The sequence below is a fragment of the Lingula anatina genome, chromosome 4, assembly GCF_051362555.1.
Source record: "Lingula anatina isolate TDL-2025a chromosome 4, LinAna3.0, whole genome shotgun sequence".
In the NCBI taxonomy this organism is placed as follows: domain Eukaryota; kingdom Metazoa; phylum Brachiopoda; class Lingulata; order Lingulida; family Lingulidae; genus Lingula; species Lingula anatina.
Window position 1 is genome coordinate 19964245 of NC_141770.1, and position 24783 is coordinate 19989027.

Sequence of the window (24783 nt, forward strand, 5' to 3'; positions counted from 1 at the left end):
GGCATATATGCAAATAAAGTTAGTCATTTACGAGAATAACATCAACAGTGCATGTTATCTACAAACTGTAAGGGCATAATCTCTGCTGTCTTTTTTTATCTGTTAACTATATTGATCCAAAGCCAGTGTAAAACGATCTAAAATACTACACCAGTCGACCATAATGTAAAAATTTAGCGATAAAATAAATAAACGCATTATTAGAATAGAATTGAATAGATGGGAAGTGAATAATTAAACTATCAAAATCGGCCAAGTGGTAGTATTTTAACCGAATTAAAAAGAAAAAACATTCATGCACCGTAATAATTTTTTTAATAATGAAAACTTCAGATAATGAAACAAATCTCCGACTTGGCTATGCAAGACGACCTCTGAGGAAACCTACTTCTGCAGTGCATTGGGATTTAATAGCGGTTTCGGATTCGGGCACAAATAATTTTTTTGCAAAAAAATCCCACTTAAAATAATTTGGCCCGTTTCACCTTGAAACAAAGGTCAAATCCACTAGAATTTAGAAATCAGAAATGCCCTGCCAGTAACAATAGTAGAACCATATTCAGATTCACACATCATACTTGCCGAGTTTTTCCAACAATGTTTAATCAGCACACGTTACTTTATCACCCCCTAGCAGCTCTCAAGAGTTTTTTTTTTTACTTCAAATTTGCAGTGTTGCTTTGTTTGGTCAAAAAAAGTTTCCTTAGAAAATCAGCGTTATTGTTTTATATTCACAAAAGTGATGTTATATTTTATTGGCCTTTTGCAGATGATTGTGGTATGTATACCCTATTTTGTTAAAAATAAGGCCTTGCTCAAAGTAACCCGTTGTTGTTTTAAGTTGTTTGGAGTTGCATAGCAGGATGTATTCCCTAATACCAAGCCATTGTAAGTTTTCTTAGTAGTCACTTAATTTATATCTTAGTTGAGGTGGATTAAATGTTCCCTTCACTATATAAATACTAATTTATATACAGGTAAATTTCATCCAAGTTTACCTCGAGCAGAATATTGTCATTATTAAATTAACCGTTTTTGCTTTATTTGATAACTTAATATTATTGAACATTTGCTGGTCTGGGATGAGACTACCATTTAGTGAAAAAGTCGGAAAATGTGGCGTGGAGTCCACGGGTTCGCCTAGGCCACTGATATTTTTGGCTCCCAAAAGTCGGAAATCCACCAATAGTCTCATCCCTGGCTAATACAGTTGTGTTTTGGTTTGTCAGAAAACTAAGAGGATGGGAGAACTTGAAGTAAAAACTTTTCGACAGACCATAAAAATAGGCACATCTTTTCATACAAGAAGTAGAATTATACTCACAACTTCTTACACAGCAATCTCACATAATGTTTCAAATATTTATTACAAAAATACATGAAATAAAACAGGGATCTAAAAATAAAGATATTTGGGAATCAAATATGAAACACTGCAACTTGCACAAAACTTGCACTGAAACTTTAGCAAAATTTATATTTTTTTGAAAACTTTAAACTTATAAAACAAAACTTGAACTTTTAATTTACTTCCACATAAACACAATTTAAAAATATATAGGTCCTACTTAAGTCAGCTGATGCTGCTGCTACATGATGCTGCTACATTAAAATACAACATTTACTAAAACCGCTTTGAACTTTTTTCCTTTAAAAGTAACAAAAAGTGCCTTGGTGAATGGATATCTAAAATGTCTTCAAGGATATAACTTTCCTGATAACATTCAAGCATCTCTCTTCTTCCATATAATATACACCGTATGTAAAAACGTGCCACTTGCACATCTGAATAAAATATGGTTATCAAGTTTGAGATATATGATAGGTATAAAATTAAGATTTAAAACCTTTTAAAACATCTTTTCTACTGGTATATCTAAGAAATTGCACCATTGATGCACCTTTCCATCTTATTATAAACAGTTTTCTTCAAACTGTAGTTTACTTACTTTACAGAAATAAAATGAAGTTATAAAACCATAAACTGTATCTTACTATAAGAAACTTGGCAACAAAAAAAGCTACTTGACTGTATTAGTTTACTTACTTTACAGAAATAAAATGAAGTTATAAAACCATAAACTGTATCTTACTATAAGTTACTTGGCAACAGAAAAAGCTACTTGACTGTATCTGATTAAAAAAACAAACTAAGAACATATTCTAACTAAAACAATTAAACCAGTCAATAACAGGGCACTCACAGTGTGAGTGTAATAAAATGACAAAGTTGAAGATTGATTCAACAACAACAAAAGAGAAAATTTACAAAATCTTTAACAAGAACAATAAAAGTTGCTATCTGATTTTTCAAATATTTAATCTAAAAGCTTTTAAAAGATCAAACCTTTCTAATGAAGATATCTAACTTAACACTGCTGTATCAATTTTTAATAGTCATATAATAAGATAAACTAGGAATTTTTAGTTTGTGGGTACAAAGTTTCAACTCAAAATAAACTTTTTGACAACACTGCAAAAAAAGTAATAATAAGATAAATAAATAAAAAATAAATAAAAGACTGTTGAAAAAAACTTTCCAATATTTACAGGCCATCAGTATCTCCTAATAAGTTACCCATACCATCAGGAGAATAAGGTACAGACGCAGCAGTGCTGCCCCCTTTACACTGTTCAATCTCTTGTATGATGGCCTCCAGTTCCTCTCTCACAGATGGCTGTAGACTGGGGCAGGGACTGGTGCTCTCTTTCTTCAAAGAGCACTCCTCTTCACATTTAACCTCTGTACCTGTATCATGAGAAGATGCTGCCATTTTGGAAGGGTTAAAACTGTAATAAGACTGTACATGTGCCCATGGACTTGTAAAATAGTTCTTTCTTGAGTGCTCTTTATCCTGCACAAATTCTTTGCCTGTATCCACAGCAGATGTTGTCAAATTAAATTTCTGGTTATTTCCTCCCCCACAAGGATGTTGTAGAAATGGGCGTTGGCTCGTGACATCTGCCTTCTCAATTGCTGTACACGTACCTATGGCTGAAGCTGTCCTGGTGGATCCGGGTTTATTTTTTACACATGAAGGTTGCTGAGGTAGGCAAGGGCTTGTGAAGTACTTGTCATCTTGGGGACTTTCAAATGTTGTACCTACATCAACAGCCAAGTCTGTCATAAATGACGATTGCATACCACAAAAGGGCGCCTTAGACTGTTTATCACCTAATGCAAGAAAATCTGTGGAATAACTCACAGCCTGCCCAGATTCATAGCTGGAAACCTCAGGTACAAACTGTGGCTCGTTTCTATCTGACAGACCAAGGTTACATTGCTTTAATTGTAGCTCTGCATCACTGAGAATGCTCATCTCATCGTTTTGGACCTCACCTGGACAGCCGACGTTTAAAGGTACATCAAAGGGACAGTTATTGAGTACATTTGGATAGTAATCTGGTTGTTGCCATGACAACAACCCATCACTGCGATCAAGGTATTGACGTTCCTGCAAGAAGTCATATCCGTTTTGTTCCTGGCAAATGCTCTTCTTCCCTCTAGCAATTTCAGAGGAAAAGTTACCATAGCTGGCACCAATCTGAGAGGCATCAGGCCCTTTACTGCTCATTCCATCCAACTGTGTATTTTTACATGTTCCTGATACTTTGCCATCCACCTCTGTGGGGATGGGAATCACTGGGAGATTTTCCCCATCTTTAGAACTTTGCCCAGACTGTGCTGTAAATTGGGGCTTGTGCTCAGTGTCCAATGCTTCTATTTTTCCCAGTAAATCGGCCAGCTCTGGATTCTGATGAAAGTGGTGTTTGATCCTTTCCTTCTGGCCGATCAGGGGCAAAATCAGTGGAACTGGTGCTGAAGAACTTATTGAAGCCGAGCTTGGTGCTTTAGGAGTTATATTCAAACCTAAAATCAAGTACAAAAGTATATGTTTATGTTACTGTCGTTTTAATGTACATGTAAAAAATACCAACAGCAAATAACTATATCATCACATTTAATAAAATGTAATTATAGTTATATTAAAGTCATAGTTGCCAGCTTTGTAGCTGCACCAGCAATAAAGCACATACTTATTTTCAGTAAAACCATGGAAATGGAAGTGTTAGCAGTCTATTTGCATTTTCTATACTTTATCTGTAGTATAGGTAAGAAATAAAGAATTATAAAATGTTGCTGTCAAATTAATTTGGCTAGAAGGAAAATAAAATTATAAAACACTTTTCAAACAAATATCGCTATGAGAAATTTAACACCTCAAGATTAAAACAAAAAACTATATCTAAGGTAGCCCAGAATCTACTTAATCCAACCCAATTTATTACCAATGTTGGCCAAATTCCTTCCGTTGGTCATGGCTGCATACACAGTTCCTATGGTGATGTTCTGTGCTCTGAGAAGACGGAGGTGCGTGCCACTCTTCAGGTGCCTCTCAAACACACTTTTGGATGTGAACTGTTTTTCACACAGTATACAGTGGTGAAGCTGGGTGATATGGACCATCTTGTGTTGAGTTTGTTCTTCCTAATTTGGAAAAAAAAGCAGAAAAAGCACAGAAAAAGTGATAATGACTACTGGATATCATCCAGGCTCACAAAGTTTTGATTATGTTTTCTAAAGAATTTTTAATAAGGGACGGATTGCTATAAATTATTTGAATGATAGGCATATATTTGACACAGCATGACACGACAAGATGTTGCCACAATCAAGTTATGGGCCAAATTAGTGTCAATTGGTTAACAAGGCAGCAAAGCTGTCAAATGTACAGACAAAAAGCAGGAAATAACTATGCACAAAATAGGCTACTGTCAATTCTGATGCAAAAGTACATTATGTTAAACTGTAAATTCAACATCAATTTTTAATTATGCTCAACAGGAAATACCAATGAAAGTAAAATGTGTAACAAGCATAAGGCTTCAGGCCCATGAGAGTTCAAGTTCACACTTTGAAAATGTATAACTTCCAGAAAAAGAAGCCAATTAGACTGCTTTTCCAACTCAGGCTGCATGCCGATTTTCGAACTTGACCTCCGTTTTAGTAAGATCGATTACTCCTGAGAGTTTCACGACAACAGGCCTATCGGTTTTCCTTGAAATGTGTTTACAGTGTTGCATATATGTTGAAAAGTGAAAGAAAAAAGCATAACTTCTACAATAATGGCCCGATCATCCTGTTTTTTGAACTTGACCTGGGTTTTATGAATATTCATCAGCTCTTTAAATATAAAGCCCAAAAGTAAAACTGCCTTCCACTTATCGTGTTTACAATAAAAGTGCAAGGTACATCTGTACATATTTACTGTACTGTTTGAGAACAGTAAGTGACATGGTTTTTCTTAAATGGTCATCATGGGAGCAGTGCCCAAAATAGGTTTTTTTCAAATTTTGACGCAATATTACATAATGTTTAACAGCATAATGACCATCAATTTTTAAGAATAAAATATTAGTATCATGGATATTCAGAAAATGTGACTAGCAAAGGTCTTCAGGCCCATGGAACTTCAAAGCCACAACTTGAAAATGCCAAAATGTAAACAAGACAGCACTGTTCTGAAATGGGTTTATTTCCATTTTTAACAATTTTTAACATAAAACAAAATGAACAGTTTACTGCCATTTTTATATGATCAACTAAGAAAATTGATGAGATTGGAAAAATATCAATATAACAGTGTTAAATGTCCAATTTCCTCCATTCTGAGATTCTGAACATAGTGGATGATTGAATCTGACAAACTGCAATGATATGAGTTTATTTCCATTTTTGACACTTTATTACACAATACACGATAAAAAGTTTACCATCATTTTTACATAATCAACTAACAATGTTGTAAAGATGCAGGAAATGTCAAACAATCACTTTTACGTATCTTATTAGTTTAATAATGAGACTGTTAACATGCCTAAGAATTGAATCTGAGGAAATGTAAAAAAACAGCACACCTTCTAAAATAATGGCACGATTATGCTGATTTACGTACTCAACCTGCATTTTAGTAAAATTGACCACTCCTGTGACTTTCATGACAATTGGCCTATCTGTTTTTCTTATATTGTGTTTACAGTGTTGCATATATGCTGAAAAAAGAAAAAAAAGCATAACTACTAAAATAGTGGCCCGATCATGCCAATTTTCGAACTTGACCTGCGTTTTAGTAAGATCAATTTTTCCTGTGAGTTTCATGACAACAGGCCTATCGGTTTTTGTTGAAATGTGTTTACAGTGTTGCATATATGCTGAAAAGTGAAAAACAGCATAACTTCTACAATAATGGCCCGATCATGCTGATTTTCGAACTTGACCTGCATTTTATGAATATTCATCAGCTCTGTAAATATAAAGCCAAAAAGTAAAACTGCCTTCCACTTATCGTGTTTACAAGGAAAGTGCACGGCAACGACGGCGACGGCGACGACAGTCGCAGGTGATGGCAATATGTACAGACACATCTATATATATTTACTGTACTGTTTGAGAACATGGTTTTTCTTAAATGGTCATCATGGGAGCAGTGCCCAAAATAGGTTTTTTTCAAATTTTGATGCAATATTACATAATGTTTAACAGCATGATGACCATCAATTTTTAAGAATAAAATATTAGTATCATGGATATTCAGAAAATGTGACTAGCAAAGGTCTTCAGGCCCATGGAACTTCAAAGTCACAACTTGAAAATGCCAAAATGTAAACAAGACAGCACTGTTCTGAAATGTTTTTTTTTTTTTCATTTTTAACAATTTTTAACATAAAACAAAATTAACAGTTTACTGCCATTTTTATATTATCAACTAAGAAAATTGATGAGATGGGAAAAATATCAACAGAGCAGTGTTAAATGTCCAATTTCTTCCATTCTGAGATTCTGAACATAATGAATGATTGAATCTGACAAACTGCAATGATATGAGTTTATTTCCATTTTTGAAACTTTATTACACAATACACGATAACAAGTTTACCATCATTTTTACAAAATCAACTAACAATGTTGTAAAGATGCAGGAAATGTCAAACAAACACTTTTACGTATCTTATTAGTTTAATAATGAGACTGTTAACATGCCTAAGAATTGAATCTGAGGAAATGTGAAAAATATGCTGAAAAGTGAAAAAACAGCATAACTTCTACAATAATGGCCCGATCATGCTGATTTTCGAACTTGACCTGCGTTTTATGAATATTCATCAGCTCTGTAAATATAAAGCCAAAAAGTAAAACTGCCCTCCACTTATCGTGTTTACAAGGAAAGTGCACGGCGCCGGCATCGCCATCGCCATCGGCATCGCCATCGGCGACGGCGACTACAGACGCAGGTGATGGCAATATGTACAGACACATCTGTGTCTGTACATAAAAATGTCAAAGGCTAATTCTTTTTTTCAGATAATTGCTTTCTTATTCCCCCTCTATATTGCACCCACTGTACCTTGGAGGCAAATGTGATGTTGCAGCGTACACATCTGTAGGGGTGCTGCAGTTCTATGTGTTTCCCTACTTCTTCTTTACTGACACTGCTGTAATTTCGACAGAAGCCACAGGAACGATACTGCTTCAATGGCACCCAATTCTGACCTAAAAGGAAAACAATGGTATCTTAAATTAAAAAAAAGTACCTAAGAAACTAGTGGGGTAATAAGCTTTTTTTTAAAATTATATGACAGATGGTGTAGTGGATAGTTTATCATTTAATTACTAGCTGCTGTATCACAGTCCTGGTTTCTCACTGTTTACATAGAAAATGGCATTATGCAGCATGAAAAGCATGACTGACAATGAAATATTTTTACTAAATGAACACATGATAACTACTGCTTTCTTATCCCAAATTAGTAAAGCACAAAATCTTGGACATAAAAAATGTGCATAAACTTCTATTGCTTCATGAAAGCAGCTGTCCAAAAACGTTTCTCAGTCTGGCACCCTAATTCATTTGGAATAATGAGAATCTTTTAATTCATTTCTAAACTTGATAACACAATCTGGTAGTATTTACCTGAAATCACACGTATGGTTGGCTTTCCAGGAAGATGGTCCATCTTGGTAACCTTGACTACACCCTCCATCAAACCAGCATTAGCATGGCTAACATTAGGCTTGCTATGTTTTACATTCTTTTTTGGTATTGACTTTCGGACAGGCTTTTCCACTGTAGCCACATCAACGTTTGAAGTGGCATTTGGAACATGTGAGCCAAGTTTATTCTGGCCAGTTTTAGGTTTTACATCTTTTACAATCTGCATGGGTTTAGTGTGGCTGCTTTTCATCTTGCTATCTTGAAAGTTTCTCAACATGGACATCTGGGATATCTGAACAGTTTTCTCCACTTTAACTACACAATTTTTAATAGCAAAGCCATCTTGTGCAGAAAACTGCCTTGGAAAACTGATTTTCTTCTTTTCACGTTTCCCATTAACATCATTTGGTCTGGATTTGGGCAAGATATTAGAGCTCATTCTGCTCACAGTCCCAACTTTCATCTCTCTAGAGAAGGCTTTCAATGCCTTATTTTTTAGGCAACTGCTGGAATTTCCCTTGCTTTTTTGACCACTATATTTCTTGCTTTTCTCACGATTCTGCCTTTCAAGTCTGTCACTGCATTTGTTACTGCCTTGTAAACTCTGACACTTGTCTGGTTTACTTGAGTGAGTTGAATGGTGTGGGATCTCGTCATCAACCAAAGGCATCAAGTCAATCTCAGCTTTATCTGAGCTACTTACTCCTATATTTATGGAGCCCTCTATCCCCTTCTTTACTCTCCCAGGCATTCTAACTGTACTGTCACCAGGCAGAGGTTTCTTTGATTTGGGGGACTGAACACATTTTCTGTCAATACCCTGATTGACCAAAACCTCATGTTTTGTCTTTCTACATCTGCTTCTGTTTGATTTTTTGGCAGTATCCCTTGTATTGTGCCAATTACTTTTACACCCATTTTTCTGGGTCTTGGAAACTGTTGTCTTGTGTTTTTGCCTCTTGGAAACTGTTATCTTGTGTTTTTGCCTCTTGGAAACTGTTGTTGTGTGTTTTTGCCTCTTGGATACTGTTGTCTTGTGTGTTTGCTGCCTGGGAGCTGTTGTCTTCTGTGTTTGCTGCTTGGAAACTGTTGACTGGTGTGCTTGCTGCTTAGGACCCGTTGCCTTGAGTGTTTCCTGCTTGGAAACTGTTAATTGGTGGGTTTGCTCCTTGGAAAGTGATGCCTGGTGTATTTGATGAGAAGGAATTGTTGCCAAGTTTGTTTGCTGATTGGTCTGTAGTTTGGGTACAGGAAGGGTCTGAGCACTTTTTTTATTGGGCCTTCCTCTTTTCTTGATGGTCTGAGCACAGGTTGTCTGAATTGAGACAGGGTTACAAAGGGTTTTTTGGTGATGGGTCTTCCTCTTTTTATCACGTTTTTGGGATTTATCCATTTTCTTTGCTAACAAAGATGTTCCCTTTTTTCCCTCCATGCAGCGCTTGCATTTGGATTGGCCTAGCAGAGCCCTGGTGCTACGACGTTTAGATGTTCTCTTCCTGGATGCTGGGGATTCTAGTGGCTTGTCTATGTTCAAACGTGAGGTACATTTGGTCTTTTTTACATCAACTTTTGAATCTGAACATGAGAGCATCTTACAATGCCCTGCCAAAACTGTTGTAGCTGCTTTTTGTTTATTTCTGACAGTATCATTTCGAGAAGCACCATTGTCTGGTAATATGTGATCTTGCTGTTCATCTTCTTTGTGCATCTTGGCAATATGAACGCTCACATATCCTGATCTAACAAAATATTTGCCACAAATATGACAATTGTGAACTTTCTTAGACTGCAACTCTGCATTCTTGTGGTTTCCTTCATCTTTCTGCACAGAATCAGACTCTTGGTTATTCTTGTTTTCAATCACTGTAACCATTTTCTTATCTGAAGAAAATTGTGATGCATCTACACTGGCTTTGGTGCATGTTTCAAACTTTGAACTAATAGTTGTCATTGCAATACTGAACATACTATTGGCAGAAGACTGGTGGCCACTTATGTCTTTCTGTACTTTGCTGCTTAATTTTTGTTGTGATATTAATGCCACATCTGCTTCATCACTGCAAGCGGTCCAAGATTCAATGCAAGAATTTCTTGAATCCACACTTTCCACAGACACTTTTTGTAATTGCTTCATTTCCATACTTCCCAGTGCCGTTTTCTTCACACTTTTCAAATCTTTGATAAAACCAGACTCAGCTCCTGAATTATCCACAAAAGCATTGTTACTCATTTCAAGAACAGTGGTTGCAGCTTCATTAGACACATCGTCTTCCATTTTACTTGGTTTATGACAAGATGCAAGCTCATATTTCTGTAGTGCAGATGTGATGTCAATATTGTGTAATCTATTTTTCCATCCACTAAAATCCCGACATGGAAAATTTGGACTGAGAAGTAGTTCTTCCTCTGTGCCCAATTCACCAGAGAAACAGCTTGGCAACCTGTCCTCACTGGCATCACTTACTGTGCCAACTGTGAGAACTGTTGGCTTAGGGGGACAATCCGGATTGCTGTCGCTGTCTGAAAATCCTGTGATGGTTGGCTTAAATTCACTTTCTGTGCCGAGCATCAGGGTATCTGGGTTGTCATCAGTTCCAGAATGTGCAGTGAAAGTAGACCGATGAACCGAGGCACTCTCTTTACAGTCATCCACTTGTCTATGTAATGTGACAGCAGATGGGTTTTGTGCAGCATCAACGGACTTGTCGTCCTTTTCTGTAGACACCATGACAGCATGTGAACTGGTAACACAGTTTTGATTGTTGTCACTTTCTGTCTTGGGTGTGACAGCAGCTGAATTGAGAGTACATTCTTGTTTGTCAACAACTGTGTGAATCACTATAGCAGATGGATTAGGGGTACAGTCCAAACTGTCATCACTTTCCTTAGCTGTGGCAGCAGATGGCTTAGCTTTGTAGTACTGACTGTTATCACTGTCTGTGAAAGCAGAAATACTGGTGGTATGCTCTTCATTTTTATCACTTTTTGTATGGAATGCCATGGCAGATTGCTTTGAAGCAGATGATGTATTCTTGCCTTGGTCTGACTGTGTTCTCCTACTGCTCATCTGACTGGTTAAAGACTCTGTCTTGATCAAACTTCTATCACTATTGCATGTCTCTGATTTCACATCAGTATCCTTCCAAGTAAGACCCAATTTTTGTCTGAGACCTCCCTCTCCTTTACTGGCTGTAACATCACACTGTGTGTCTCTGTCCAAGTTAAGTTGTTGACAGTCACCCTTGTTTCCTCCAAGTGTACCATGCCGACTTGTCTTCCTGTCTGACATGCCTGTTTCTTCATTCTTCCAATTACTTTCCCTGCTTCCAGCTACACTCACAAGGTTTGCTTGATTTCTATCACCCAGGTGTCCATTATGAAAAATCCCTTTGTGGTCAGGTCTTTTCCAGGGGACTGGGTGTCTGGTTGTTACTACATCTATAGGTTTCATATTCCAATTTGTTTTCAGTTTCTTCTGGCCTTCAACATCACTCTTTGCACTATCTGAGATAAATTTCCTTTTGACAAATAGCAACTTGTCATCCAGCCTTGACCTTGTTTTAAGAAGCTTATTTCTTTGAACAATTTTACTCTTCTGTTCCCTTGCTTTACTGAACTTGGAGATTTGTTTTACAGGCAAACTTTTAGACTCACTCTCTGTAACACTATCTATAGATTCAGAAGAACTGTTTAGGGCATACAGTGTCTTGTTTTTGGCCACATATGGATTACTTGTCAGCCCCGACTCTTGCACCTCTGAAAACTTGTTTTCACCATCTGGAACCAAGGCTGTCTTCCCTGTTCTTGGGACAAATGTACAAGATGGTCGCTTTCCCTCAACTTCAGGAGCATCATCTTCTGGCAAAAACTGGCTCACAGAGGGAGACCTTGCTATCCATCCCTCTATCAAGTCAGGCGGCATACCTGAGTGGGTCCTTTTTCTTCTGCGTGCAACACCCTCTGCCAAGTTACCTGAACTCAAGGGGTCACTTGAGACAGGTTGAAGAACACATGGAGAAACATTGGTCCTTCTATTTATGATCAAACATTGATGTATTGGTTCTGAAGGGGAAGGGCAAACCAAAATGCCCCCAGGGACAGAAAGACCAGTGTGCCCTATCCTGCTTGACCTCTGAAAATTTGTGTTCTGTTCCTTTTCATCCTTTGGATTTTGACAACAGAATATTCCCACAGAGCCAGATTCAACTACAGTCCTATTTTCTCCATACAATTGTTGACTACCACAGACACATCTTTTGAATTCCTCACTGAAAAAGGGATGGATGTGCTGCTTTTGCTGCTGACAGTCCTGGTAGGTACTAGAACAATGGTGAAAACCATGGTAGTTATTACCATCATGTCCATATCTACCCTGGATGGTTTTATCCCCATATTGTTGAATGCTGTGGAAAGTATTGCCATCATGTTGCTCTCTGCCAAGGTAGGCACTACCACCATGTTGTTGACTTCCAAGATAGGTGCTACCACCATATTGTTGGCTCCCTAGGTAGGTGCTGCCTCCATGTTGTTGACTACCAAGGTAGGCACTACCACCATGCTGTTGTCTTCCAATGTAGGCGCTACCACCATGCTGCTGACTTCCAAGGTATTTGCTACCACCATGCTGTTGACTTCCAAGGTAGGTGCTACCACCATGCTGTTGACTTCCAATGTAGGCGCTACCACAATGCTGTTGACTTCCAATGTAGGTGCTACCACCATGCTGTTGACTTCCAAGGTAGGTGCTACCACCACGCTGTTGTCTTCTAAGGTAGGTGCTGCCACCATGCTGTTGGCTCCCAAGGTAAGTGCTATCATCATGTTGTTGGCTCCCAAGGTAGGTGCTATCATCATGTTGTTGGCTCCCAAGGTAGGTGCTATCATCATGTTGTTGACTACCACCATGGTATTGTTGGCCAAGGTAGATTCTATCCCCTTGTTGTTGACTGCCATGGAAAGAACCATCACCCTGTTGCTGACTGAAAACATATTGGGTTTGTTTGTTTTGAGCTTACATAATATGTATGCTAATAAAGGAAAGCCTTATTTTGAACTAACAAGCATTTCCAATTCTGTCAAATTATTATACAAGCACAATTTATGAAAATTCTTAAAATAAAATTCTTCAAGAGAAATAAAAGGTATGATTTTAAACCAGAATATTTTTATTATTCTCACACAAGAGAAAGCATTAGTGATTACATGTATTTCAAACATGTCAACGTGGAATTTTTTTAAAAAGCTATACATAAAAGCCCCCCCCCCCCAATTCATATTCATACCAAAGTTGCTATTAACATTATAAAGCATCCCATTTTTTTTTTTTTTGCTGAACAGTTTGAAACATTATTAGTGTTGCTACATAGAATATTACGTGCAAACAAACCTTAAAATGTGTGTTGAGCATTTACAGCAATCCCCCAACATTCTCTTGCAGTAGTTATGATCATCAAAGAATTTGTTCTGGTCACAGTTAAGTCCACAGTATTCTCTGTCAATGGATGATCGGTCTTCTTGTAGACCACAGTTTCCACAAATTCCCTGTGACACCACGCTTCCCAATGCACCTTAAAAGACAAATACCGTTAGTTTTTTTTTCTAGATAACTTTAATAATACAAAGTGAATCGTTTCCCTAGGAAACATTTGTAACTTTAAAAAAAATTTGCTGTAGAATTTTGTCTCTGACCAATTTTTAAAAACCTATACTGGCCCTTTGGGACACCTGAAACAAAGACCCCATTCCCATATATAGATCGATCTAGAAGGATTGACCGATCACTGAGGGGATTCTCGCTAAATTGCTTTCAGCTTGTGCAGGTTAGATGTCTGGCTACTGAAGCTGCTAAGACATAGTTAACTAGAGGATCAGAGAGGCGATACCGCCTCCTGATATTGTACCACCAGCTGGAGTAAGCGCATTCGAATGGAACCACCCCCCCCCCCAAAAAAAAAAAAAAAGGGACACCACAACCAGTCTTGTCCTTGACAAGCTCTATGCAATAAACAAGAATTTTCAAAATATGCAAAAAAAAAAAAAAAAAAAAAAAGAAAGAAAAAACATAACATAAAAATGGTCCAATCAAGCGGATTTTCCAATTGGCCTGTATTTTCCTAACATTGATCACTCCTGTGATTTTCTAGACAATAGGCCTATTGGTTTTCCTTGAAATGTGTTATCAGTGTTGCATATATGCTGACAAAAGAGAAAACGTAAGGGCAACACTGAGCATATCTCTGCTAGTTTTGAAGATATGAGGGGCAAGAAAATATGCAAAGGTCAGTTCATGGTATATGATTTCCTATTCAAGTTAAATAGTAACTATGGGTATCTCCTTGCTAATTTTGGAGATAAAGAGGCCAGAAAACATGCAAAGTATAGTTCATCATAAAAAGTAGGTCAAAGGTTAATTTCAAGGTCACAGTTAGATTGCCAGTATATGACTTCCTGTTCAGGTTCAATAGTAACTATGGGTGTATCTCTGCCAGTTTTCGAGATATAAGGGAGATAATTTTTGCAAAGTTCAGTTCATGGTGAAAAGTAGGTCAAAGGTCAATTTCAAGGTCACAGTTAGATTATCAGTATATGACTTCCTATTCAAGTTCAATAGTAACTAAGGGCTTATCTCTGCTAATTTTTGAGTAATTCACATTTTATTTTCACTACTGAATTTTGGATGTTGAACTTTTTGATTAGTGCAATGCCTAAGCCGTATCAAAAACAAAAAAAATGGACACCACCCCCAGTGCTGCCCTTGACAAGTTCTACAAAATGCAAAAAACAAGAGGTCTCTAGCATTAACGGTTCCAGAATTAGAGAGAATTTTCAGTTTCGGCATCTAATGGCCGCTACTACCATGAAAATGCACCGATTGACCCCAAACTCACGAAAATGAAAGATGACCCTAAGGGTAACACCTGCCCATAATATTATAGGAAAGATATGTTTCGTTTCTAAATATCGGCTGAAATAAAAATTTTCTCGCAAAAAATTCCCATTTTTAGAAAATTTTGGCCTGTTTGACCTTGAAATAAAGGTCAAAGGTCAAATCCAAGGGCATATTTGAAATCCTCACATATGACTTTTGGTCAGCCATCTGTTGTAATTTTTCCCATAATTCCATCGGTTTGGGAGATATTTAGCATTGAATTTTCAAAATTTTTGACAAGGGTGCATTTCAACGAGCGTCACGCCCAGGTCAATGCACCAACTGAGACAAAAAAACCTGGGGGTTCAAGTTGAGATTATATGTGACCTAAATCCAAGAGATGGGGACACAGGTCCTTGCGGTCTAGGAGGAGAAGCGGTAACGGTGACTCGTATCCCACGTCATCCTGCGGAGCCGCAGGAGCCGCAGGAGCCGGCGGAGCTGTACGAGACGGGTCGGGACTAAAACCATGAGTACCGCCAGCGTACACGCTGGTGGTACTAATAACACCCTAACAGCTTTAGTAGGCGTGCCAGACATCAGAGACACTTCAGCTGAAATCATTTTTAACGTGAATTCCCCCCCTCCCCACCTTGGAGACGGACCAACCCCCTAGATTGATCTAGGTATCGGAATGAGGTCAAAGATTCAAGTTGCTGACCAGCAGCAGAAATCATGGCCAGAATGTTCAACAAATTTACAAAGTTTTAATGGCCTAAGCATTATGCAATTAAGGGTCAATAACTGTTCATGGCTCAGACAACAGAAGTGACATTGACAATGGAGGCATTTACGATCTAACAAACATTTTGTAGACAAGATTCCTGAATCATGGTGGTACATGTCTGGGACAGTGTCAATGTGACCAAAGCTGAAAACTCACTGGTAGCTGCACTCGGTTCCCCTGAACTGAAGCGACCTCTGTATCTCCTGCTATACATATGCTCAAGCCAAATGTCTTGTGGTCTGATAATTGTCAAAGCTGTGGTATTATCCCTGGAGAAGTTTTGTCCCAGAACAGGATTGTCATCTCTGCTGGTGTTGTGATACTGAAAGTTGTACATAGTTGGATCAGCAGCCTAATGGGGAGGATAACAAAATTTTATTATTCATGAAAACAGAAAATAATATTGTTTGACTGGTAGTGATATTGATATGTATATGCATAAAACGACTTGGTTAAAACATATGGTAGTATGACTTCATGTACCCATCTATAATAATATGTATGCATCATTTATAATAATATATTCGTGCATTTTAAACAAATTATATGACCCTTTGCCAAAATGTGGCCTTTAAATTACCAATTTCAGACATAAGTAATAATCTGTTTGACTGCTATTGACTGAAAGACTTATAATTCTTCTAGAAAGATAAATCATTCATGAGCAGAGAATACAAAAATATTACAATTGCAGAAATGCACTAAATATATAATTAACTTAATTAGCAAAACAAAACTTCTATTTTCACTAATGTCGATGTCCCCAATATGCATATACTCCAGATGTTCATATACAGCAGTAGCATAACAAAAGAAACAATTTGTTCACTAAAGATATACTCCATGGCACATCACATACGAGTATGCTGTTCCAAAGATGTTCTACCAAGCTAAAATCTAAAACATCTCTTCAAGTACTAGTATACAGGTTGCTCTGGGGCAAATACACAGAACGTGTTCAGCTTTTTGAATTTCACCACAGATACATTTCAGACCCTCTCAAGGGACTCGAGACCAGCAGCCCTTTTCTACTGCCAGGTTGTGTGATGACAATCTGTGCCAAGTTAGACTGATTCAAACTCCTTAAGGGGGCAATGTACCCAAATATGGCTAAAAATCGTCGTTTTAGGTTTTTTATGTCTAATTATTGGTTAAATGTGTATCTAATGTTTAACAGAATAAGATTTTTACATTTTGAACAAAAAATATGTTTTTTTGTGAGGATTCTGATGCTGCACACATCGGCACCGGTGGCCTGGTCTATGCCCTGCCTTCATTGTCAAGGGCCGTTGGCATGGGTAAACTCGGTGGGGGGACCTTAGCAGCATCAGCACGACTAGAGAAACAATAGAACAGTGATGCGCCATACCCCCTATGTCATAAACAGCGATCGGCAAAGCATTGCCTATAGTTCTGCTTAAGCCGTTTTGATAGTCGCTCTTGATTGTGATCAGTGCTAAGATGGATCTTTTCTAACACATTGGATTTGCTTGAAATAAGCGTTCTCCCTTAAACTTCTTGTTGTTACACGCGCTCTTTTGATTTTCTTGTTAACTAATAAGATATGAGCTGGAGAATAAGCCCTAGCATTTTAAACGTACATGCTGGTATACCGCGAGGTACAGGTCTGGATGTATGTACACACTTTCAAGGCCTACATGGTGCTTTTTTCTTCAACAATTATCCCAGAATTTTACACGAGTCACCCAACTTTAGACATTTCCTCTAACAAAGCCTTTCTGGTTGCAACTATTTCTTGTTGTTGATGGTCCGATCGGCATCCTGTAACACGATCGTGTTTTCGAACCATTTTTCGTTAGGCGAATGTGGACAAGACCGCCTGTGATGCTGCTATTGTATGCACATCCTAGAGTGCATCCCTAACACTTGCCCCGACGTCAATTGACGTGATTGGTTGAATAGTTAGAGCATACTTAATTGCCTGTCAATCATTCTGGCAGTGCTAGCAGTAACCCCTTGAAGTTACTAACAGGAGGTGTGATTGATACAAAAATAAGATTTTCTGACATCCAAATGCATACAAACAGGCTAATTTCAACCGGCAATAGAGTACCCATCTTGGCGATTGTCAGAACGATAACAGGTTAAGCTATCAAAAATTTAATTTGCTATTTTGGACAATTAACCTCCATGAAAGGGTTTTTGCTCGTTTTCTTCACTTTCAAGATTGACGAAATAGCGTTATCAGAATGAGCTATAAATGTCTACCTGTACACCTGAGGGAGACCAAATTCACCATGCTAATTAAAAAAAGGATGATTGATCTTCTCTTTTCCAATTTATTGACTTTGAAAGTGAGAATTCCTTAATATTTTGATGTAATTTCACATTTTTATAGATAAAATCAACAATAAATCTCTAAAGAAAAATCCCCGACTCCCTTTTGTAGTACTTTGTTCAAGTGTTATAATACCATTAAAAGCATGTTTATAGCTGTCCAGGTGCCTGAGAAAATCTGGTGTTTAAAAATGGTGTTTTTGTCCCCAAAATCCCAATATTACGTCACACGATGAAGTTGGAGCTGTGTTTCAAGCATAATTAGATGTTTTGAAGATACATTAAATGAATATGACAGGAATAAAAAAGCTACGACTTTTATTTTAAGATAAAATCTCTAACCTACACTGCCCCCTTAACATCCTTGTCTGCATTATTAAAGAGATAATAACTCTTTGTATGAGATCCATATTTCACAATAAAAACATTGTGAACAACTCATAGAAATATAATATATTCTGTTTTACCACAAAAATGACAGTTATAGCTATTACTCTGATATCTGAGCTTGTCTTTAGACCACGTGACCTCCACTGATGGCTATACTCTGTTATAATCTCTTAAGAGATTATAACAAAAAAAAAAAAAAAAAAAGTTTTTAGAAAAAAACAGGGACTAGCATTGAATGTAAAAATGGACTCATTAACCATTGGTATGTATGGGAAAATTGTTGTTTACTCCAGGAAAATTCATTTTTTTGGCCAAAAAGTGTTATTATCCCTTTAATTTCTGAGATGGTAGATCTACATACTGTAAGTCGTATAAAGATAACAGAGATTAAGATACCTGATTTTAGAATATAACAGATGTTAGAAGTTATACTTAGACATAAAAATGGGCTGCATTATGGAGGGTGTATAAAATCATTAAAGATTATATGTATTTTTTTTTATTCTATCAATATGTTATGTACAAATTATACTTAGGGAGGCTACCATCTATAAACCATTCTGGCAATTCCCTCAGTACACATACTGCTGCTTCTCTTGCGGTTTGACAAGAGCACTGGACACAGTGTGTAACTGTACAAAAAAGAACGGATTATATGCCCCCCTTAATGTGACATACTTTTTTACATAAGTTCTCATTCAGCATTCCTTTTTGTTGGTACATTATGGCCATTTTTCCCAGATAAGTTTATGAAATTATGTGGATTTATTTCTACATGGTATCTTTTCAAAGAAAAAAAATCTGTATTATGAAAAATTAACATGCAATGGGATATATTTGGTAAAGAAAGAAGCAGGTATGTGTCCAGGCGCATTTTGCCAAGGGTCATATACAAGTCAAGAAAGTTGCTGCAATCAATGACAATGATACGCATGCACGAGCTCAGTAAAAATGACAGTAATCAAATCCAAGGAAATTTCTAAATGACAAACAGCTGAGACTAAACTTAATAGATGGATTAGGGTGGGAGGTGGTGGGGGCGGGAAGAAACATGTACTGGTGCTCTAGCTAGCATGCTTTATTTACCTCGTCTCTAAATCCACTCATGGACTAGCTTATTTATTTTAAAAATTTAATTGCCTCCTCCTCCCCCCATTACAAACACACACACCTCCCCATGAACATGTGGAATGCACACCTAATGTGAAGAGCAAAGAGAGTATGGATACTTGTCCAATATTCACTACAACATATACCAAACAGGGCCGTAGCCTGAGCAAAATGCCAGGGGGGGCAGTAAGCGGACACGAGGGGGCGAAGCCCCCGAGGGGGGAGGGGGTGTCCCCCTACCAGTGTGGAAACTTCTAAATCCCAGGGGGGGCAGCTGCCCCCCCTGCCCCCCGGAGGCTACGGCCCTGCCAAAGTGCGCCAATTATTTTGGAAAAAAAAACTCTGGGAGATCATGCTTTCGCGAAGACTTTATATGTTAGTTTTTTTTTAAGTTCCCATTTTCATTAAATTTTCACCAACATATTTTCTGCACAAGACAAAAGGGCACATGCAATTCGAAAGAAAAAAAAAACGCGACTGATTATCAAAGATAATTTCAATCAAAACATCCTCACCTGTTAGAACCTCAATACCTCAACTTGTTTTCTTGGTTGGGCTGTTCAAGTTCCTGTTCAAGAGCCATGCACACTTTAAAAGCCTAGTGCTGTCATTTCAATGTTCTGTCTATAACTTTAATGATCCTCTTCCGTTACCAATTGTAAACAATTAGCCATGTTAGCCAGAAAAGATCAATTTGCTGTATATTTTCCCGGAGCAATGATCTAGGATGACACACCACGTTTTCACTTTTCAATATTCTGCGCGTTGGGCCAAGAGAAGAGTCCACTATTCCAAGGGGAGTTGGGATGGCCGTCTGCCACTCAGTTCTCAGACTGTCGAAAAATGAGGCAAAATAAATGGCTAAATAACTTGACGAGTGAACATTTAAAGCACTTTTCTGAGCTTACTGGGATTTTTTTCCGATTCCAGTAACGAAGAAGGCATATTTATGGCAGTGAGGTGAGATTCGTATGACCCTTAATTAGAATGGTATTAGGGATCACGGTAACAAGCATTACGTAATAGTTTAATCGCCCTTTTAAAACTCGGTAGTCGTATTTTGGAGCAGGGGCATTTATGAATTTCATATTGTAAAAAAAGATCAGTAACTGTACAATATGATATTCCAAGTTTGTCTGATAAACACGTACGTGAATAGATTTGTCCCCAAATTACATCGTATCATATTAAAGCGCTTTATTCCTCTTTTATAAGCGGATTGGCGACAAACTATACATTGTATGTAGTATCTCTACTTGTACTATCTGACGATTTGGTGCACTGGTAGTACCCGGTAGTAGTCTATTAAAAAATTATTGTGCTCACGCTTTAATTTTGTATACTTTTTTAGAGGCCCCTGATATCAGAAGATGCTCTACTTGGGGTTCACGGCGGCAGCAGATGATCACATAATATACTCAGTACATGTATAACTTGTGCGGTGGAAAAAGTGAAACACTGAGATAAAGCATGACAGCATTTTCCTACAAAGGTAAAAAAGATAAAATATTTGAATTTGTTAAAAGTAAAAATGAAATAATAATGATAATTATAATAATAATTTCTACAAAAATAATATAGTTATAATGAAATGATTAAAAGCGTATTAATGTTGTTCATGAAAGAGGAGGTATATTTTACACACAAACTAAGAATTAAGCCTTATTAAGGTTCCAAGAATAAATATAGTATGAATGATATGGTTGAATAAACTATAGGCTATATAGGAGTCATTATATATCAACTTACAAGCAAATGAAGATAAATACAGAAAAATTGCCATCTTGGACGGTGCACTATTTTTCATAGTCTGTTAGGTCATAATTCAGGATGGGAATTTTAAGAGTCGGCTGTACAGTACCATAATATCATAAGTTTTACATACAGTACTATAATATGCAGGCCCCTAGCCAGGGGGGTTCGGGGGGTTTGAAAGAACCCCCCTTTTTGCTGGAAAAAGGTCCACTCTGGGTAAAATTTGACCTAGGTACATGGGGATTATATGGTAAAAGGTCCACTTTTTCAGAAAAAGACCCCCCCCCCCCCTTTGAAATTGCTGGCTACGGGCCTGATATGCTAAGTTTTAGATACAGGATTATTTTAAGGGGGGGGGGGGGGGGTGCGTTGTTTGTAGGAAAGATAGGCCTCTGATGTGAAGCCACCCCTGGCCCCCTTGGCCTGAGGTTCGGGGCCCACTCAAGGGTCCAAAATTTGTGATTTTATTTCAGAAAAGGAAGAGGGGAGTCAGGAGGTCCTGAGCAACCCCCCCTCCCCCATAAAAAAAGATCTGCCACTGAATCTGATAACTGGAAATTAATCCACAAGGAAGGTTATCAGTAATTAATCCTCTGGCTTTTTGAGTCACTGGGAAATAAAAATGACCAAGGCATGATAGTAGCAATAAATTTATTATTATTTAAAGAGACATGACGGTTATGCTGTTGTTCCGATTATCTGTATCAGATTATCACCATATTGGTTATCAGTAAGTGCTATTGTTTGCTTTTCACTGTTGATACTTGACGCCAGCTAGCTAGGAGAGCTTTAATGTGGACAACACTTAATTGGAAAGTTATTATAATTTCTGATTCATGTTCTTGTAGGTGAGCACAATTTTGTTTATATTTAAATATTTATAATTATACCAAGATATACTTGGAAGATGTAATAGCTTGGCAATCATAATTTTAGATATCGGTAACTCTGTTTAAGATCAGTTATATTCATTCACGTTAAATTTTGCACATTGACTGGTTCTATTAGAAACTGTGATTGAGTTAGCTTTCGAATTTTCCAGCTGACTTTAACTGGGGGTATAGTTACATAGTATACATTCAGATAATGAGTATACAGTGCATGGTGTATCACAAGACATGATCTGGTCCAATAATCTCTGTTCTGGCACACTTAAAGCCAAGCACTGTAGGGTCATTAAGTGTTCTGTAGATTTAACAGGCTGAAGATGTATTCACAACTGAAATAACTCGAAATGGAAAAAAATCAGTAATTTAATCACCCAAGGATCACATTGCTATAAACAGCATATCAAAATTTCTCAAATGAGATAGGGTCTCCCATGGAAGAGGGTAGGGAATACCTTTTGCGTCCTGTGTGATTGGCCTTATTTTTCAAGTGTGATGCGTTATTTGAGCCCAATATTCTGTATGAAACGTAATTCAGGAATTCTTGATGATTGGTGATTGGTCTGAATATATCTTGGTGATTGGTGATTAAGCTGTTTTAATCTTGGTGATTTGGGGTGTGTGTGTGTTATTCCCTACCCTGATGGAAAGCAGTTTTAATGTCTCTACGTATACATAATATGGATACAAACATGTACATATTTAGTCTAAGTTAATCTAGCTGTAAATGCGTCTGGGTATCAGTGTTGAATAAAATTAGCAGCAAAGAGATAAACAAGGGGCCATAATTGAAGTCGCTACAAATACATTTTGTACTCAAATTAAGTTTGTTCATGTGAGATAGGGTTGAGATCGAGTTACAACTGGAATACTAGCTGGCAGAGTCATTCAATTGTCTTTCCTTGAATACAGGTATCTAATAGAGTGGCTGCGGAAAAGATCAGAAACTGAGTACGTATACTTGATTGCACATTTGAAAAGGATTACCAATACCAATGATAATTTTGCTCAGTGCCATTTCCTGGACAGTATTCTTGTAGCTCTGTCACTGTGGTACAAACATAAACACACAGCTTGTCAAATATGCCACATAGAGGAAGAAGCAATGACACTTCAAGACGAGGCTTAAAACGATCTGCAAGTAAAGACCACCGTCATATGTCCATTTTTGATGTAGTTCCATCTGAAGGGGATTTTGCGACGACCTCAGACCCTGATCAGCTGACTGCCTGCACTTCTCAGGATGAAATAAAGGTATTAACAGCCAGGACTCGGCTACAACCTAGATATATTACTCTATTAATACTTAATTTATTGTTCGAAATAGCTCGGTTATGCCAGGATCAGTTTATGTTAACTGTTACTGAATTGGAAGATAGGAGTCGTGAGCTGACCGTGCCTGAGCGTTTGTTTTTTGGTTTTAACGTATATATATTTAAAGTAACTGAATAAACTGATAATTACCATGGCATAAGATAGATCCCTCAACAAAATCATCTAAATGAAGTTTTAAATACAACCAGCCTCAGTATTTGTCTCTGTGTACTTCTCCAATGCATCTTGAAAAAAAGGAACAAAAAAAAAAAAAACAAAAAAAACAGAGTATTATGCCATGGATCCTATTTAATGCCATGGCATGCTTATTTGTTTCCTTTTAGGAGGGTTTCACTGAAAGTCCCACAGCCCAGGATCTGCTTTTGGCCAAGCTGGTGAAAGATGGGGTGATAGAGGAAGACGACAGGCCTCAGTTCCACAAAGTTATACAGGTATTGGTAGGTACAGGCAGAGATCAGAAACAAACATTCATGGTATGTCACCATCTTTGAGGGATTTCTTGCTAAATTGAGTTCAGCTTATGTGACTCTGATGTCTGACATACCAACTGAGCTGTTAGGGGGTAATTAACTATCGTTTAGCAGTTTCAGTAGGCATGCTTCAGTTTTATCCCTGAGTAATAGATTTTCCATCTATTTTTGTTATTTGCATACTTTGCAATATTGAATCTTAAAAAAATATGTTGATTTCCGCTCAGGATGCTAGAAGATCTGGAGATGCAGAAAGGCTGCTCATCATGCATCTTGTTAAGGTAGGAAAGCCACATAGCTTATAAAGGCTCCAGGTCCACATTTTTAATGTTTATGTTTATAAGTAATTCACAAAAGCATATTTTAAGCCCAATTACCTTTTTAGAACTTTTGGACCATCTTTCTTATAAATAGCCAAGTTTAGAAAATAAAGGTAATCATTTTTATTCATATTAGGCAAAACATAAATAAATGTATTGATCCATATATCACAGTCAGGGAAGGTGCAAGTTGACAAAGCAGTGTCCTATGCTGAAGAGCTGGGATTGTCCCCCAAACCTGTGTCTGCCCCAGTGCAGGTACCACATTCAGGGGTTGTGCCAAGGCACCACAGTGGAACTGTTATGGTGCCACAGCCTAAGGCAGAGGTGAAACTGGTGCACAACTTTGGCGTGTATGTTTGGCATGGCTCTAGAAACCTAGGCAAGAGGATTGTACAGGTGAAACATTCAGTCCGCATAAAATCAGGAGGGGGGGGGGGAGCTGTCTCAATTCTGGGTCTTCTGGAACAAGGTCATAATTTTTTAAGTTTACATGAAGGGGCATCTAATTTTTTCTGTTGGAAGACAGTCAAAAATGGAGGATGGATCAACAAAGATAATTTGGAAGA

The 24783-nt window shown here is 37.6% G+C and overlaps 2 protein-coding genes across 7 annotated transcripts in view; one reads left to right on the plus strand and one right to left on the minus strand.

Annotated features, from left to right (window-relative positions):
* Positions 1-1084: 1084 nt before the first annotated feature.
* The window catches only part of LOC106161142 (uncharacterized), a 59842-nt gene continuing 36143 nt past the window's right edge, over positions 1085-24783 (minus strand). The window contains exons 1-7 of one of the 3 annotated variants that reach the window (XM_087011952.1): positions 19963-20300; positions 15806-15971; positions 13381-13561; positions 7974-12973; positions 7407-7552; positions 4291-4489; positions 1085-3871 (exon numbers count right to left, since the gene is read on the minus strand). In XM_087011952.1, coding sequence (XP_086868078.1) covers positions 2547-3871; positions 4291-4489; positions 7407-7552; positions 7974-12973; positions 13381-13561; positions 15806-15863 — 6909 coding nt within the window. In that variant the 5' untranslated portion in view covers positions 15864-15971; positions 19963-20300 and the 3' untranslated portion in view covers positions 1085-2546. Of the gene's footprint in view, positions 3872-4290; positions 4490-7406; positions 7553-7973; positions 12974-13380; positions 13562-15805; positions 16002-19962; positions 20301-24783 lie in introns of those variants that run through there. The other 2 variants (XM_087011951.1, XM_087011950.1) reach the window with 2 other exon arrangements.
* LOC106170343 (uncharacterized) overlaps positions 20274-24783 on the plus strand; it is a 46513-nt gene continuing 42003 nt past the window's right edge. Inside the window, exons 1-6 of one of the 4 annotated variants that reach the window (XM_087011956.1) lie at positions 20274-20407; positions 20799-20939; positions 23002-23343; positions 23748-23855; positions 24122-24175; positions 24389-24613. In XM_087011956.1, coding sequence (XP_086868082.1) covers positions 23173-23343; positions 23748-23855; positions 24122-24175; positions 24389-24613 — 558 coding nt within the window. In that variant the 5' untranslated portion in view covers positions 20274-20407; positions 20799-20939; positions 23002-23172. Of the gene's footprint in view, positions 20408-20501; positions 20595-20652; positions 20940-21901; positions 22051-23001; positions 23344-23747; positions 23856-24121; positions 24176-24388; positions 24614-24783 lie in introns of those variants that run through there. The other 3 variants (XM_087011954.1, XM_087011957.1, XM_087011953.1) reach the window with 3 other exon arrangements.